The sequence below is a fragment of the Diplotaxodon limnothrissa genome, linkage group LG13 (genome assembly GCF_057381915.1).
Source record: "Diplotaxodon limnothrissa isolate DT_005_m linkage group LG13, D_limnothrissa_male_GT1.1, whole genome shotgun sequence".
Taxonomy (NCBI): Eukaryota; Metazoa; Chordata; class Actinopteri; order Cichliformes; family Cichlidae; genus Diplotaxodon; species Diplotaxodon limnothrissa.
In genome coordinates this window covers 10,396,946-10,415,626 of record NC_140608.1, presented here as the reverse complement: position 1 = coordinate 10,415,626, position 18,681 = coordinate 10,396,946, and the positions used below count along the sequence as shown (strand labels likewise).

Sequence of the window (18,681 nt, the reverse complement as noted above, 5' to 3'; positions counted from 1 at the left end):
CCAAATATAAAGCAATGAGCCATGGCTCAAGACTTTTGCACAGTATTGTAGCTATTCATTGTTTTTCAGGTAAATACATTGTAGCAGTTCAGCTAACACACAATTAATCACACAGTGCCCTCTTTATGTCATTGAAGTCAAATATGAAAACTTCTCAGGCTAAATCTGATATTTCAGGTGAGATGATTAGATCAGGCTAAATCGTAAACTGTCATTTTCCTGCAGTGGAAAATGAGAACGTACATAGCTTCTGAGTGATTTCTATCAGCTGATTGTGCACATAGGTGAGTTATGAGCTATAGTGAGTCTTTGCTATGTAAATGCTGACTGAAATTATGCATGTTTTTGGACTCAGGGAATATTGGAACACAGCTGTCCTCCGCCAACCTTGGGATGTTTATAACATCTGACGCAGGAAATAGCTGGAGACAGGTGACATCCATGACACGCTTTGCATGGTTACCTTAAAGAATGGTGCTGCCTAATAAAATGAGCAAATGTGTCTCTTTTTCAAATTTACGATTCAGATTTTTGATGAAGAGTACAACGTTTGGTTTCTTGACAATGGAGGAGCTTTGTTGGCGGTATTGCAAGCAGCGGCGCCAATTCGACACTTATGGTAGGTATAAGCTTCTTCAGTAATCTCTAATCCCATAAATACTGTAGATAGAAACTGTAGGTGTTGGGGTTGTAGTGGGAAATTACACGAGTGCAATTTTGTTTGGGGGGGGGGGTGCTGCATATGATTATATTTAATGTTTTAAAATGCTGATGGGCCAAGTTTGCATGATTATTGTATCGGTGCTGCAGCTTCAGAACCGTCAGAGTCATTTCCAGCGGAAGAGAGTCTGTTACAGCTTTGTACTCGTAGTTGGATATGATGGTTTGAGTGCTTTTATGTAAATGAGGAGTAGAGCAGGGTGGAAATATGAGACTCAGAATGCCCTCATAAGTCCCTCATATTGTGGGAGCTCTGTAACACTATCTACTTTGATGTCCCTGCACACTACAGCCCTGTCAAATGTGATTAAGCTCCGAGAGAGGTGATTTGAAACCCCCCAAATCTATTTCTAATGTTACAACCTGAGTCATATCTCTCTTTTCTGTTGTCACCTTCAAAAATCTACCTGGGCCAAGGAACATTTGTTCTATTGTTCAGTCTGTTGTCAAGATAATTTTTCACATTGAAGAGAATTCAAGGTGCTTCATTTTTCACCCGCGGCAAAAGCTAAATGAACTCAAATCTTTTATCATATTTTATCATATTTCTTTGTTCTTGCTTTTTGTTTCTGTAACCTGTATTCGTCCACTGACAGTTGTTGTCTTCCTTTACGCAGGATCAGTCTAGATGAAGGAAAGAAATGGGACCGCCACAGCTTCTCCTTGGCTCCTCTGTATGTGGATGGAGTTTTAATGGAGCCAGAGTCTGACAATCATATTATCACGTAAGGAGACACATGGGTAGCGTCCAAGAGGAATAGAACAATATCAAATCTGAAGAATTAACTCTTGTGTTGATATAAACAAGGAAAGGTTCAACTGATTAACTTAGACTTCTAATCAAGAGGAATTTTATGTTGCCTGTTAACATTAATGACAGACTTCAGATTGCAGGTGCTGAATATGATATCAGAAAACTGCGTGTCTATGTCTCAAGATAATCTTGCTTTTCTTATGCATCATCTTTCAGTTTCTTTGGGCACTTCAGCCATCGGTCAGAGTGGCAACTGATTAAGATTGACTACAAAGGCCTCTTTAGCAGGAGATGCATGGATGGAGATTATCAGACATGGTACCTGCACAACAAGGTAACAGGATTATTAATCACTTCTGATTTATTAACGATTCGAGCGCGTGTTTGCACATTTGTTTCTTTCAGACTTGTGAAAAAGAAGACAAGCTTTTTTTCTTTCCTTCTTTGCGATATAGGGAGAGCTCTGTGTGATGGGTGAGAAGCAGATCTATATGAAGCGCAGGCCAGGCAACCGTTGCATGCTGGCCCAAGACTATTCCAGGATCTATTCCTCAGAGCCATGCCCCTGCACAGCTTATGATTTCGAATGGTAATGGCTTGTATTCAGTGTTCCTAGCAGGGAATATATTGTAACTCACTTTTTTTTTTTATCCCCAGTGACTCTTAATTTCTTTCATCACATGTTTACCAAACAGCCTCTCTACTTTGAACATCTAATTCAGTTGTGTGTAATTAGGGCTGTAATAAAAGAACAAAAGTATCAGTTTGCAGAACTTCATAAGGCTTAATATCCCTCTTACATGGCATATTTACAGAATAACCAATATGACTCTGTTCATCGGATATAATTATAGTTTGAAAAATATGGATCGGAGTTAAGAACTTTTCATCGCGCTGCTGTGATTTGCATAATGTCAAGTGACTTATTAGAATTCAATTAATAATGGATCGTTAAATGAATTTTAAATATCTTTTATCCATCTGTCTGAAATTCTGTTTGATCCCACATGTCTGACAATCATGTCTCTAGTTATGGTCTTAAAATATGCCATGAAGCTCCAAATGCAAAGCATTTGCCCCACTACAAAAGCGTGGATAGCTAGATTACTCTGAGTAGCAGTGTTTATCATTTCATGAAGTTTTTTTTGCTTTGTTTTGTTTTGCTTTGCTTTGGCAGTGATTATGGATGGGAGCGCCAGGCAGATGGGAATTGCTCCCCTGCTTTTTGGTTTAATCCAAACGGTGCGGCTAAAAGCTGCAGCACCAGCCAAAGCTTCCTAAACAGCACAGGGTAAGTGGCCCCCAATGTTCAGTCCATCACAAAACAATATCCCATTACACCTTTTTTGTCATGTTGTGTAGTACATAAACAGAAAATAATAGTTTACTTCCTATTGGTTGAGAAATAGGGCTCGGAGGGCCCAATCTGCATTATTTCCCAATTCTAAAATATATAATAATTCATAATGTATAATAATTCAAAACAGGTTTTTGGTTATGAAGCTTTTTTACATTCAGGAAACTGACAAAATTAAGTGTGCTCATAGAGGTCTGTATTTCAGCCTGCCAAATGCACAGTATGTGCTGTTGCTGGGTGCTATTTTCCTGCACTAAATTGCAGAAATAAAACTGAGGAGCATCTTCCAAGCGGAAATAAATAAAAAATAAATGTGATAGTGGTGAACAAAGAAAAAAAATCTTTTGGGAAAAACATTTTTTTCCCCTCTTTTTGTAAATAGCTGTGAGCTCTATGAAAATTTACTGGCACTTAACAGTTAAGTCTTTATGTTTTTTGAAAACTGGTAAAACATGTATCTAATGCTGGGTTCTGTTATGCGATGTGACAATGCTCTTTACTTACTCTATGCTCAAAAGGTATCGGAAGGTTTTGTCCAATAATTGTAAGGAGGCAGGGAGGAATGTGTACTCGCCCAGGAGGCAGCCGTGTCATCCCAGAGCACCCCGGGGCCTCCAGCTGTCTACCAGTCAGGGAGAGCTCAGTTCCCCTGTTGGAAGCAACGTTACTTTTATGGTCTCCCTCAATGAGGTGAGTTATTACACCTAAAAGTCACTGCAGTGTAAGAAGAAGCAGATATTGCATAATGAACCAAACCCAGGCTAGTGCTCTCCTGCTTTTTTTTCCCTAATTCCTAAGCTAAATGAATGACTCATTTACTTTTCTCTTGCTGTTATATAGAAGTGAGGATGTTATGTTGAATACTTTTCCATTTGTGTGTGGTAGGAGGTGGTAGGAGCAAATTTTAAAGAAAAGATCTGCTCAAGTGCCCATTAAATCAGACATGCTATGTCCTCTTTTTCAGCTACTATATTTTGTTGTTTAAATATAATTTATGGTGACAAACTGAACCTCCTATTAAAACCTGTAAGAAACAATGTGCCTTGCTGGAGATGGACACATTTACAAAGGATGTTATTCTCAATTAATGATGGCCTACAGGCTAGCATAAATGATCTGAAATAATTAGGGACGTAAAAGATGTAAAAGAAAAATGTGAAAACTGGTTTCAGAGTTGATTGTAATAATAAAAAACTTTACTAAATGGCGCTGACAATCAAGGTCACCTTACAAAACATAATTAATAATAAATTATGCAACAGAGAGGACAGCAAATAGAACAACTGATGTACAGTTGATTCCAGAAAGGAAACGTATATAAGCTTGTTTAAAAAGATAAACAAAGCAAAAAACGGAGGGGCTGGGAAAGCTGCATGTTACAATATCATGATGTGAAAGGCAATAGGATCTGCATCAGTTCAGATGAGTTTAAGAGATTGAAGAAGCTATTTGAGCTGATGTCGTCATCGTCTGCCAGAAAACAGCATCAGATTCCAGATGTCGTCCATCGGTCTGGCTCGCTCGGCGGGAACTGGGAGCCTACGAGGAATCATCATCCAGTTCTCCATGAGGCACGACTGAGATTCATTTTGGAGGAGAGAGAAAAAAAGAATATAATAGCCAGTGATAGAAAAGACCACATAAAAGGAAGGAAGACGGTTTCTTAATTTCTTCCGAGGTGTTCATTGTTTCATTTTCCTAACCCTAACCCAAAGAGAAGAACGTCGATTTAAGCCCCCTCCTCCACTACCCAGAATTGGATAAGCAGTTACAAAAATGGATGGAACTGGAAATGATGATGGTAGTTATCAACCTCATTTAAAAGTAATCTGAAATCTCAAATTATTCTCAGGAATATTTTGTAAGACTTCTCTTCTGGGAAATATGTATTGATTTTTTCAAAAGACAAATGCAGAAAAGAGAAAAGTGTGATATTCAAAATACTAATATATACAACGTTGATGTATTTATGACTAATATATTCACAGCAGCACATTACTGCACCAAAAACCAGATCTGAATGCAATGTGTGTACCTTGTAGGATTTACATAGATTGCCCAAAAACTTGAACGGCTTTAACTCGAAGGTTATCAAAAAAAACAACCTTTAGCCTGAAAAATGGATGTATTTATGAAATATCACCTCAAACATTGTTTTTCCTTGTTCCCTGTTCCACTCAAATTTACCTCTTTTAACATAACATAGATTTGCACCTCTTTGTAAGTTCATTAAATGTAAGAAAAAGAAACAATTTGAGGTTAGTTAAGGAAGAAGTTAGTCCTGAGATCTTATTGTTAACTAATTTAATTGGAACTAATTCTTCTGAAATGCCTGACAGGGTGTTGCTGAATGTTTTTAAAGTGCAATTTTTCATAGCTTTGATCACCACAAATGAAGTTTATTTGATCTTTTGTTTCAGCGTGGCATCTCACTACAGATAGCTCAAAGCCTGAGTAATAAAACCAAAAGTTTGTTGTTAAAGTTTCTGTAATTTGTATGAAAAACACTTTGGTGATGGCAATGTGTCTGTTTTTGAGTGATCAGCTGGAAAAATGACACCAGATTATAAACTCCTCCATCTTACTTTGGGACTCTTTCATGACCTTTTTTGCCTCTGCGTCTCTCTTTTCACATTTCTGCTTGTTTTCTCTGCTGAATTTCTGTCTTTTTCCATTCATATTCACTTTCAAAGTTTTTATGACACAGCCTATATGACATCTCAGCTCCAGCACTTCAGCGGCAGACTGATCGTTCTTCCCTTGCATGTGGTCCAAGTGAAAGTATCCTGACCTAAGCCATGATGACAGATGCTATGTAATACCATCTGTCCACAGGGAGACTCGCTGAGGACCAGCATCCAGCTAGACTTTGGAGATGGCATCAAGATCACGTACTCTAACCTGAGCAGGGCGGATGATGGCATCAAGCACATCTACAGAACGACTGGGAGTTACCGCGTGACAGCTACTGCAGAAAACAGCCAAGGATCTGACAGCAGCACACTGTTTTTACACATCACCAGTATGTGAATACATCATTACTGATTCCTGAGGCTGTGCAGATAGCATAAACCTCTTTTCTTTCATGGATAGTCACGTTCCCGCTGAATTGCATTTCAGTCATGGTTTTACTACTTTTATGCATTTTAACCTTGGAAAATGCAAAAGCACACACCTGAAGCTAAATGTACATCAACTGCGATCACAATAATACTTTTCTTGCTGGCTGCATTCATTCGATGCATGTATGGATATATGATGGCGTATTTGTCATCGCCGCAGGTCCACTAGAGCGGGTGTATCTCTCCGCTCCCATTGTAGCCGTCAGAGGGAAGGAGGCTAATCTGACTGCAGTGGTTTGGCCGAGCCACACCAGAACATTGACCTTCTTCTGGTGGTTTGACAACAGCTCTGAGGTGAGACGCTTCTCCTCCTCCACCTCCTCCCACCATTCTTCTATACACACAAGGCATTTATCCTTTTTACTGCTGCTTTTTTCCCCATCTTCCCACTCCTCCCTTGATGTCTTTGTGCTCTTGTTTGTAATCTGAAAGTGTAAATCTACACAGATCTCCCCACAAATCATGGAAAAAGTGACAGTATGTGACTGCCCTGTGCCATTCTGGAGGATCCAGCTTGGATGGTTGATTATATTTGCCTGAGATTGTGTTCAGCGCAGCATCCCCTCAATATACAGTAGATATACGTAGTGTTCTATATTCAGCCATGAGGATGCAGCTTTTTCTGTGCATTTCTCTGTGTTTTTCCTTTTGAAATCCAGCCCATTATAACCTTGGAGGGAAGCATCTCACACACATTTCAGAGCGAAGGAAAAAGCAAGGTCACGGTCCAGGTTGCTTCTGGGAGCACTGTAATGCAGGATTCAAAAGTTACAACTGTTAAAGGTGAGTGGGGGAGACAGTCTTCAAAGCACTTTAATTGGAGAGATGCCTGTTACATGAATATGCAATATGCTATCTCAGGGAAAGTGTGATGCCTCTCGGTCAGCGCTGCAAGCTTCGCCACGTTGATGTCAACGTGGACTTATCTAATGAATAAAATGTCACGGTATGCGAACACGAAATCTCGAGGAGCAATTAACTTCAAGGCAGATGTTGCCAAATGAAAAAGGACAAAACTGCACATCAGATTAATCAAAACCTAAACTAGAAGTAGCGTTAATATTCTAACAGACATCACTTCACCTTTTTTCCAGAGTTCTTCAGGTCACTGCTGTTGTCGTTTTCGCCAGCGCTTGATGAGCACAATCCTGACATCCCCGAATGGAGGGAGGACATAGGCCGTGTGGTGCGGACAGCTCTATCACAGGTACATCAGTTCCTAAGAGATCTTTCCTGCAGTTGACAGCGAACACCAATGGCTTTCAGGGTCATTCCTATTTTATACGGGTGCGCTAAAATGACACAGCAGTCATGATGTTTTGTAACCCATGTGTTCTTCTTTTATTTTGTTTAGGAGACACATTATTTAGTGTGAATTTAGCCTTCAGAGTAAAGCCATACCTGGCTGTCGTGTTTTCGCGTCACTGCAGGTGTCTGGGATTCATGAAGATCAGCTGCTGGTATCTCTGTATCCAGGGCTTCCAACTACAGCAGAGCTCTTTATTCTGCCTGATGAGCCGACATCTACTGAGCACAAGAGTGGGAGCGAAGCGGCTCTTGAGATGGTAAGAGCCACAATAATGTAGATCATGTCAGCTTTTATGTAGAGCTGCTGTTTCCTGGTGTTGAGTATTGCAGCATCGACAGCGATCAACTCGAAGGAAAATGACGACGGAGGCAAAAATGTCCTTAATATTTTGGGAACTTTATTCCTCATTAACACGCGGCAAAACTTTTCTCATGGGTGCCATTTTCGTTGTGGTATACTTTTTTTTTTTCTTAGGGGCATGATGACGCAGCATCCGTGCTCTTACAATGAAACAGTGCCTCCTTGTGGTGGCAACTAAAATACTGTCTCTGTTAAACCACAGTAACCATAATGCAGTTAAACACTGTACAACATGAGTACACACAATGAATATCTTAACACCCCCTCTTGTACTCAGGTTGCTGGAATCAAAGAAAAGTTGTACAATAAACGATAAACAGTTGTACAATCTCTACCACACTTCCTTTTTTTTTTTCTCTCTCTCTTTTTTTTTCTTTTAAGCACCAAACATAACGTTAGCAAACTTAGCAAGTTTTAGCTTAGAAACAGGTTTGGTCATAACATCTGCAACCATTTCTTCAGTGGTGCAATATAACAGACACATTTTCTCTTCATTTACAATGGACCTTACAAAATGATATTTAATGTCCACATGTTTGCACCTCTGTCGGCTCACAGGGTTTTTAGCCAGGGCAATTGTTCCCTGGTTGTCCTCGTACACTATTGTTTGAGTGTAGCTGTAGTCATCTATACCTTTCAAAAGCTGTTCTAAATATATACACTCTTGCATTGTGGAAGCCAGAGCCATATACTCTGCTTCACAGGTAGAGAGCGCCACAGTGGGCTGTTTCTTGGTCTTCCATGAAACTAAAGAACTGTTGTTACATAGACGTACACAGTAACCAGTAGTGCTGCGTCTGTCGGCAGTGTCACCTGCCCAGTCAGCATCACTGTAGGCCACTAGACCCAAATTTTCATCTGTGTTTCTTCTAAAACACAACTTCTTATCTTTGGACCCTTTGAGATATCTCAACACATGTTTCACAGTTCCCCACTGTTCTTCTGTAGGCTCATGGAAATGTTGCGATAACTTGCTTACCACAAAACTCAGGTCAGGACGGGTACCTGATGCAAGGTATATAAGACTGCCTACAGCCTCTCTATACATCCTCACATCTCTTATCTTAGTAGCACCTTCTGTGTAACACAACTTCTGATCACAGGGAGTTCCTCTGGGTTTACAGTTCTGCATGTTAAACCTCATCAGTATCTTGTTGACATAGGTTTCTTGTGACATTGTTACACATCCATCAGACTGAGTGAAATCAATACCCAGAAAATGCTTAAGTCTGCCCAAGTCTTTCATCTTAAATTTGACTGAAAGCATTTCTTTCGCATCCTTCATTACCAGCAGCAATTATCAGGTCGTCCACCCAGATGATCATAATCACCTTACCATCTTTTGTCTCTTTGGTATAAACACAGTGGTCTGCTGGGTTTTGCCTGAAACTGTTCGCTGTTAGGTATTCATGCAAGATCCTATTCCAGATACCACCACATTCTTTTAACCCATACAAGGATTTTTGTAATCTACAGACTAGCCCTTCTCCCTCTTCATAACCTTCTGGCTGATCAATGTAGATTTCATAATCAATGGGAGCGTGTAAATATGCTGTCTTCACATCCATTTGATGGAGTAACAGGCTCTCCTGCGCTGCTTTCTGTAACAAAACTCTTATGCTGGGTAAGTTGGCTGTTGGTGAGAATGTCTCTCCATAATCTATCCCCAACTGTTGGCTGTAACCTTTGGCTACGAACCTTGCCTTGTATCTGTCGTTTCCCTCAATGTCACTCTTAACGGAATAAACCCACTTCCCCCCTACAGTTTTCTTTCCCTTTGGCAAAGTGGTTAGGGTAAAAGTGTCATTTTCCCGTAACGAGTGAATTTCTTCATCCATGGCTTTGATCCAGTTCTTTGAGTTAGCTGATTCTATGGCTTCCTTAAATGTGTTTGGGACACCACACACTGCCCTGTAGCAGTAGTCTATGGTAGTGTGGATCTCATCGCTGCCACTGTTGGCAGCTACAAAGTCATTTAAATGTCCCGGTTTTCTTCTCTCCCTAAGAGGATACCTTTTGTTGACAAATCCATCACTTGTCACACTTGTCTCTTTTCGTTCACGCTCATCAGGTATACCACTTTGTGGACTTGTGTCTGTCACAATAGGTTCTGGAACCTCATTGTCCTTGTCACCTTTCTCTGAAGGTCTGTTAGCCATAGGCTGTCTTACTCTGCTACAGTCATCATTTAGTTCTCCCTCATCTGTCTGTGTTTGTCTTTCTACATTTACTTTGCTCACAAACTTAACAAGTCTATGTTTCTGAACTTTCTCAGTTTCAGGGTGGTAAACTAAGTAGGCGGGACTGTTCTTATCATAACCTACAAAGAAACCTTGGTCACATTTTGAATCAAGTTTCCCCTTGTCCTGTTTGTATGCATAGCACACAGACCCAAATTTCTGCATTTTTGACAAGTCTGGCTTTTTACCTGTCAGCATTTGGTAGGGTGTTTTCCCTGTTCGCTTACTAAAGCATCTGTTCCGTGTTACAGCAGCAGTTTGAATGGCATAGTTCCATAGGCATTTCGGTAGCTGACTCTCAATTAGCATGCACTTGCCCATCTCGAAAAGAGTACGCCACCCCCTCTCGGCGGTACCGTTCTGATGGGGTGAGTACGGGGCTGATGTCTCATGCTTAATGCCATTTTTCCTTAACAGGGTTTGGAAATCTCTGCATGTGAACTCTGTCCCATTGTCTGATCTAATGCATTTTACGTTGCCATATGGTGCAACATCCGCTAGAAATTTCTCTGTTGCCTGCACTGTATCAGTTTTCGTCTTCAGGAAATATACAAACACTGAGTTTGAATAATCATCAGTGAATGACTGCACATATTTGTACCCATCAATAGATTCAGTGGCTATCGGACCTGCTAAATCTGTGTGTACCATTTGTAAAGGAGCCTTTGCTCTTGTATCAGGATCTCTGTTTCGGGTTTGTGCAAACTTTCCCTGGATACACACTTCACATTCCTTTTCAGGTCTATCGGTTCTCCCCTTAATCTGCATACCGTTAACCACACCTTGCAATCTTACTACATCTTCATAGTTGCAATGACCTAATATCTCATGCCATGCCTGTATGTCATGACAGGTGTTACACTTATCATTACCCTCAACTTCAGTCTGCAAATAGTACAACTTGCCATACACATGAATGTTAAAGTTAGTACAGTCTTTGTGGGTCAACGTGTCCTGCCCTTGTTTAAAGGTGACTGTTGCTCCTAATGCAGTGGCTGACTTTACAGAGAATATGTTCTGGGGGTATGATGGAATAAACAGCGCATCTTTCAGCGTTGCTTTGCGTCGCTGGCCTATATTGTCAATCAGGAACACCTCTGCGTCCCCCCTCTGTTGGGCGACGCCTCTGCACTGGGTACCGTCTGCCAGTTCTACGCTGTGTGACTCCGGTCTGAACGCGTCGTCGAAGCTCTTGAACTTGGCGATGCTGTTAATGATGTGTGAGGTAGCCCCAGTGTCCACCAACAGGCCTTTCTCCTCAATGCTGTACGCTGACTGCTGGACTTTGATGTCTACGCCCTTAATCCTGAAGGCATAATCTGGCGTTTCTGCTTTGGATCCGTTGCCGCTCTCATCTGCGACCTTCCGCGCGCCATCTTGTTTGTCTTTATGTCTACATGTGGTATCACTGTGTGTGCTGCTTTTGCAATGACTGCACCACGTCCTCCGTCTGCACACTTTTGCTCGGTGGCCTTTTAGTCCACACTTGAAACACACAATGTCCACATCGCTCTTGTATCTGCATTGTGCGCTGGATCTCGTGTGCTCACGCCCGGTTCTTCCTCCTGTTTTCATTACGTTGTCGCTACACTCGGATGCGCTTGACTTTTCAGTGTCTTCGAAACTCCGTAGCTTTGTTTTGAACTCAGCAAATGTCATATCGTCTTTATCGTGAGTAACGTGTATTGCAAATGGCTTAAAACTTTCAGGTAGACCTTTTAAAACCATAGCAATCAATAATCCATCACCTAAAGTCTCACCCGCATTGCGCAGTGCTGTAATGGCGGCCTCTGCTCTGATGACATAGTCTGTGACAGTCTCTTCCCTCTTTTTCTGAAGCGATGATAGCGTGGTGTACAGGTTGATGATTCGGGGCTTCCCCTTTCCAGCGTAGTAGTCCCTCAATATTTCTAATGCTCTTCTCCCATTATCAGGGGCATCTCTCATAATCAGTGAGAGGCTTTTATCGTCCAAAAATTGGATTAACTCAGCGTAAGCGTCAGCGTTCTTCTTACCGTCTGCTGCTACTTCAGCCTCACTGTTCGGTTCCTTCAGAACAGTGGCTTTTAATCCCAACAAGTGCAAATATCCTAGCACCTTAGTTTCCCAAAGTTCATATCTGGTCTCATCTCCGTCAAACATGAGTCGAGGCAGCCTGCTTGCTCCTCGTTGATCCATGTTGCTATTTAGCCGTTAGCCCGCTATCCGTTGTGGCTCCGGATCTTCATGAGAAAAAACTCTTCTTCGAGTCGGCCCTGGGCCCATAACCTGTTGAGTATTGCAGCATCGACAGCGATCAACTCGAAGGAAAATGACGACGGAGGCAAAAATGTCCTTAATATTTTGGGAACTTTATTCCTCATTAACACGCGGCAAAACTTTTCTCATGGGTGCCATTTTCGTTGTGGTATACTTTTTTTTTTCTTAGGGGCGTGATGACGCAGCATCCGTGCTCTTACAATGAAACAGTGCCTCCTTGTGGTGGCAACTAAAATACTGTCTCTGTTAAACCACAGTAACCATAATGCAGTTAAACACTGTACAACATGAGTACACACAATGAATATCTTAACACCTGGACATTAAAGATACATTGTATTTATATTTATGCTAGATATTTAAGAGGACCTAAAGGCTGTTAATAGGATAATAAGACTGTTTGTTCATATGGCATGTTTCCATAGTTGGTATTTATTTCTTCTGTTTTCCTTCTTCTTCTTTTAGCGTATCCCTAGCATCCTCCTCTGTCACAAAAGCACTTGCACGTCCTCCTTCACTACATCCTCAGTAAAACTCTTAACATCTTCAGTTCTGCCACTTCCATCTCAGGCTCCTGTCTTTTTGTCAGAATAGTTGATTTTTATTTCTTTTTGTTAAATGATCTTGAGCAAAAGCTTTTGAGCTCACAAAAGATCCGCAGACTGCTTATTTTGCTAGGACTCAAACAAAGTAAGTGCAAAACGCAAGACAAATGCACTGAAATGTGTTAATTATCGGGCGAATCTTTGAACAATGGAGAGAGCCAGTCAATGGCGCCACCGGCCATTATGCTAAGCTGAGCTAATTATTGTATCAATCTTTTCTTTTCCAAAAATGTCTTGCTTGTTCATGAAATTTTAATGTAAACCTTTGTGTTTTCTGTGTGTTTTTGTTAAAATCCTGTGACAGATATCAAATATTTTTGTCACTGCACTGAACCAAGGCCTGATCCAGTTTGAACTGAAAGCTGACATTCGCATTATTGTGTACATGACTCAGCAAACTCTGGGTAAGTTTTCAGCAGTCGTTACATTGAAACCCTTTTAGAGATATGTGAAAACAAAACACTCAAACAGGCCCTAGGCTTATTTTACGGCAGATTAATACAGCATGTCTACAGATCCACAGAGCATTAGATAAGATGTGTCTTCGTTAGACTGGTTTGACATTGAATTTTAACAACGCTCTGAAAAAATAAAGCAAGGCAAAGACAAAGTGTTTCCTGAGAGACGGACAATGCTGTATATCACAGGATTTAAATATCCTTCACAGAGTGCCAGTTTTGCACCTGAGGCTATGAGACAGTAGCTCTCTTTGAAGTCAGCCAATCAATCACATGATTGACAAAGCAGGTGTTTGATATGCACGGGAAATTCACAGGGTCACCGGGTCATTAGCATATCGTAAAAACGTGTCGATCACCTCGCGTGTCTTTACCCTTTTCATCCACCAATGGATCTGTCTTCATTTGTGTCTGCATACAAAGGTCTGGGTTGCCTTTAAAATGATCGGGAAAGGTCAAAGACTTCATAGGCTTCTCTGTGACGGGGAGAAAGATGGGCAGTGAGAGGAAATACTTTGAATATTGCATCTCAGCATTTATAAAGCCATGACTATGCATAAGCTACTGCTGCATGCAGTATGAACCCTGGAGAGAAGCAGTGGACCTCCTAAAGGTGCTTTTTATGCCCTGAGGGGATAACATGTAGGGATATGCTCTTCATGACATTGGGTAATGAAGTAATATCCTTGGAATAGGACATGGTTTAGGAAAAAGTAATGAGTTTAACACATATTATGTAAAAAGTTTGGTGCTCATTTATGGTGTTTGGCTTTCAGCACCACTTGTGGACTCAAACTCACTTCCCAGTGGGTCGGCCATGCTGATGCTGCTCATCGTGGTGTTTGTTGGTTTAGCTGCATTCTTCATCTACAAGTTCAAAAGGTATGTTTACTGAGATAACGAAGTAAATACTGTTGAACTCACTTGATAATCAAAAGCTAATCATCTTTATTGCTCTGCTGTCTCTTAGGAAAATCCCTTGGGTCCACGTTCAGACTGAGGACAGCCATGAGAAGGATCCAGAAGTGATAAGCACAGTCGGTCAGAATGACACCATGTCCAAGGTCAAGCTCAGTGAGTTTCCCTCCCAGAAAGAACTCATGGAAAAAGAGCTGGAGGCGAGGAACATAGGTAATCCTTTCAAAATGCCTTTACTGCAGGCAAACTGTGACTGTGTTGTTGAAAAATGTGCTGTAATTATTACTAATGGAGTAGTGACATAAAATCTACATTCTAATGAGGCTGCACTACTGTGCAAAAGTTGTGAGGCATCCCTCTTTTCTATATATGTTGCTTCCAAGTACCCATGCTATGTCTAATTTTTTTTAATGGTCAGGAGCAATAATTCTCCAGGCTTTCTGAAGGTCTTTCAAAGTTTTTCTTTTGACATTGGTTGCTTTTTTTTACTTATTTTCAGTGCAGCTCTTGTACCTGACCATTTTCAGAGTATTTTTATGAACCACTTAACACTGAGGTATAAATCATTTAACCTTAAAAAGGCTCTTGGCTTACAGAATTAACAGTGTTGTATCTACACATCACAGAAAACCTAACAAAGAACCAATTTTAAATTGTATTGTTTGGCACTTTGTTAGCCTGTCAAAAAATGTAATTTGTATGAAAAATGTTAACAATATAGATTGAAAAACACAAAATATTACTTTTTGCAACAACAAGGTGATTCTTATGGTGCTATTAGCTAAAAACCTGGCAGATTGCAGCGATCTGTGCAGTGTATCCTTAAAAAAAGTTGAGGAAACTGGTCTCATGGAGTAATCAGTCCACATTTGAAGTTTTCTGTTCAAATCATAATCAATATGAATGGAGGAGGTCAGAAGTGAGGTACAACAGTGAGTGTCTACAGGATAGAAAAAGCACAAATTGAAATAGTAGCAGTCACAGATTGGCCTCCTCAGAGTCCAGATCTCAACATTATTGAAGGATTTTGGGATCATCTTGATAGAGAACAGGAACAAAAGGCAGCCAACATCCAAATAAGAGCTTTGAAAGTCCTTCAAGAACCCTGGAGAACTATTCCTGAAGACTACTTAAAGAAATTACAAGAATGCTGCTAAGAGAGTTAAAGATGATCAGGTCAAATATTCACTTTCAAGCTTGTTCCAATTGTGCAAGCTCTGTTTCTGCCTTACATACTGTATTAACATGTTAGATCATATATTTCAATAAAATGCTGGACCTACTTTATGTTAAAACATAGTGTGTAAACATATAGTATAAATGTCAAATAGTCAAGTACAGTATAAGTTCCCCACGAATGTACTTTGTTGCTTTCAATCATTGAAGAGACAGTGTATCATGATGCAAGCTTTTATTTCAGGCCCACATTAAGAGTATATGAGAACCTACTGTGATTATTTTTTAATGTAATAATATGTATTTTATTAATACGGGGTTTAAAGGCTGAATGTTATTGTAAAAGACAGATGCTGATTAACTTTTTATTGCCCTAAAAAACATCACTGAGCATTTGAATAAATCTGAAATTTAATATAGCGTAGACTCAAAATACGAGGATGTTCTTTTTGCTCTTATTTAAAATGGCATGTTTTTTATTTTTTTAGTGAAACTACTCAAAAATACATTAGAATTCAGTGCGTGTCTGAGGTGCTGCGACGTCTTTATCAATGCTGTCTGTCATATTTTTGCAATTTGCACAGCCCGAGCACAACTGCAGCATCTGCACAGAAACCAGATATCACCATGACAAGTTAACTTTTTGATTGCTATGCTTGACAGCCGCTGTGATGTCTTTTAGATGAGAACTATTCAGTCCCTGCAGACGGTGTGGACTGTTTGACAAAACTAGCATTGCAGTGCTCCTGACACAGACATGTGGGCTGCAGGCCTTTTTTCTGGTCACTCAGCACTTTGGCTGTTCTTCATTTCTCAGCTGTTTCAACCAAGTCCTTGCTGATCTGAAACAAATTGACTCCTTTTTAGTTGCTTTCGAGAGTGTTTATTTAGAAAAGGGCAGAGCAGCATGGGGCCTTTAATCTGTGGCTCGCTATGCTAAATGAATTTACAACCTGCTGCTTAAAGATTTCATTAGTACTCATCAGCTTGGTTTGATTTTCATGTATTCCAATTCTGGCTGAGATATAAATGTTCCCAGAAAGCTGAGTCTGCTGTATTCGGTTTTCACTATTTTACAGGAACGTTATAAAGTCTACCATCTGTTAGTCCAAGTCGCTGTTCAGCTTACTGCAGGATTAATATGATTGTTCATCTGTTTTGAGTATTGCCATCGATGATTTACCTACACAATTTTGTGAACTCTTTTTAAAAATGTGGAATAAATAGAGCACATTTGTTATACAGTACTGAACCTTCCATGTCTTGTAAGGCAGGTCTTCCACCAGCCAGTGGGAAATATTTCCTTAGAGAGTTTAATTTAATTAATGTGTGGGTTCAGTGATTTTATGTGTCCTCACTTTAGTCCAAATATCCTTACATGCTTTAAAACGAAGAAGAATCTCTTATCACTGGTAGCTGTCACAATGCCGCTGAAGCTATTAAGTAAAATTACAGTCAGAATTCATGAAGGTTAAAAGGAAGATTTGAATGTTTCAAGCAGTATCTGACAGACTTAAATGAACATTTTTTTGGCAGCTTAGTTAAGGACTTTCATTTGATATATGTTAATACTAAATGATTAAAATGACAGCTCATATGGGCTCCGTAGAAAATTACAGTTGAGTTGAAATGGGGATTAATTATGCTGGAAAGGGGATTCATGTATGATACATTATACAAGACAGGAAGTTGTCAGGACCAGTCTTCCTAGCAATCAACTAAGGAAGACAAGTTAGAATTCTCTGATTAGCATTTGTACGTACAAAATTGATGCTGTATGTGGAAAAAGGAAACTGTTTTTGAAAGGAGGATGAGGCTTGTACTGCATGTAACCTCCAAAAATTACACCTGAATTCACTAGACTCAGTGTAGGAGTATCAAATGTCATCTCTTGGTCAAAGAGACAAAACACTGAAGCAGTAACTTTTGAAGAGCACCTCTCATTCGGCTACATAATTGGTCACAGCTATCAGTCTCGGGTGTATCCTGCATGTGCTCCATTGATGGTTACTCTTAAGTGACATCCTTAAATCGATTCTGAGTTGTTTTCTAATAATAGTGTGTCAAAAGGCAATGTGACAGGACAGCTTGAAAGGTGTTCTTATTGATGAACCTACAGAGAATTAACCTCTGACTCTGCAGCTCCCCTCAGCTTTGCAGGGCTTTACAGTGGACTTAACCTTAGCTATGCAATCTGCAACTAGCATGTTGAGTCCACTGTTATTGTGAAAAGCTCTAAAAACACCAGCAGCTCAGCACCAAACAGCAAGTAGTCAAGATTAAAAGTTAGATGGCAAAAATACTGAGACATTTTGCAGCTATAAAAACTTTATAGGAGACCAAACACAGAGCTGAAAGAGGGGATCGTGTTATTTTGTAACAACTGGTTGTGCAAAGTAACATGTTTACTGAAAAACAATTGGCCACATAAATCTGAACAGATCTGTATATTAATTATTTTTGCTTTCCAAAGCAACCACAAAAATGGTTCATTGCAGCTTCATTAGTAATGTTTGTTATGTATTGGTCTGAAATAAAATAGAACCATCTAGATCTGAAACAAAACCTAACTAGAATAAGAATCATTTGATATAGAAATGGAAGTTAACATGTCTGAAAACATATTAACTCATTTCTGTCTCTTTACAGCAGCCATCCAGACAGAAGGAAATAAGTATACTTCTCAAAAAAAATCCATGAAACGCTTAAGTCAAACACCACATCTTGATGAATGACATATCTAAGTTGTAACTATTTACTGATGTATAATCTATAATTTGTTGCAAACAAAATGATGCAACGACATCAATTGTAACCAAAATCATCAGCCCTGGCCTGGTAATATGAGAGCCAGTCAGTGTATCACTGCCTTAAATGCCCTCTGGACACATGAGAGCAATGTAGACCGGCATAGGGTCTGACAAAAGTTCTGAGGATTCCCTCCTGGTACCAAACAGCAGTCTGTGTATGCAGGTCTGTATGACCTTGCAAGGATAAGGATAAGATCATCACTGACCCACGCGAAAACTTGTAATGCCGGATGATGTTTCAGACATCATAAAGTTTCCCATGGTGTCTCCAGACTCTTTGACTCATTGTCAGAGCGAACCTGCTTTCATCTGTGAAGCCAACAGGGGATCAGAGGTGGATACTGCCAATTTTTGCATTCTTTGGCGTATGCCAGCCAAGCTGCACGGTGGTGGGCTGTGAGCACAGGTCCCACTAAAGGACTTCAGTCCTTCATCCCAGTCTCCCGTAGTCTGTTCCTGACAGTTTGGTCAGAAATATGCACAATGAGCCCACTAGAGGTCATTCTGTAAGGCTCTGGCAGTGCTCCCCCTGTTTCTCCACACACACAGGAGCAGAGGCCGATCCTGCTTCTTGGTTGATGATGCCCTTCTTC

The 18,681-nt window shown here is 40.3% G+C and overlaps 1 protein-coding gene across 1 annotated transcript in view; it reads left to right on the top strand.

The window, feature by feature from the left end:
* The window catches only part of LOC146619862 (VPS10 domain-containing receptor SorCS3-like), a 54,033-nt gene that overhangs the window by 34,183 nt on the left and 1,169 nt on the right, over nucleotides 1-18,681 (top strand). Inside the window, exons 12-26 of the mRNA XM_085369773.1 lie at nucleotides 356-432; nucleotides 528-619; nucleotides 1,338-1,445; nucleotides 1,691-1,808; nucleotides 1,930-2,063; nucleotides 2,652-2,765; nucleotides 3,350-3,521; nucleotides 5,667-5,853; nucleotides 6,114-6,247; nucleotides 6,613-6,736; nucleotides 7,048-7,160; nucleotides 7,384-7,518; nucleotides 13,031-13,130; nucleotides 13,961-14,066; nucleotides 14,155-14,315. Coding sequence (XP_085225899.1) covers nucleotides 356-432; nucleotides 528-619; nucleotides 1,338-1,445; nucleotides 1,691-1,808; nucleotides 1,930-2,063; nucleotides 2,652-2,765; nucleotides 3,350-3,521; nucleotides 5,667-5,853; nucleotides 6,114-6,247; nucleotides 6,613-6,736; nucleotides 7,048-7,160; nucleotides 7,384-7,518; nucleotides 13,031-13,130; nucleotides 13,961-14,066; nucleotides 14,155-14,315 — 1,875 coding nt within the window. The remainder of the gene's footprint in view (nucleotides 1-355; nucleotides 433-527; nucleotides 620-1,337; nucleotides 1,446-1,690; nucleotides 1,809-1,929; nucleotides 2,064-2,651; nucleotides 2,766-3,349; nucleotides 3,522-5,666; nucleotides 5,854-6,113; nucleotides 6,248-6,612; nucleotides 6,737-7,047; nucleotides 7,161-7,383; nucleotides 7,519-13,030; nucleotides 13,131-13,960; nucleotides 14,067-14,154; nucleotides 14,316-18,681) is intronic.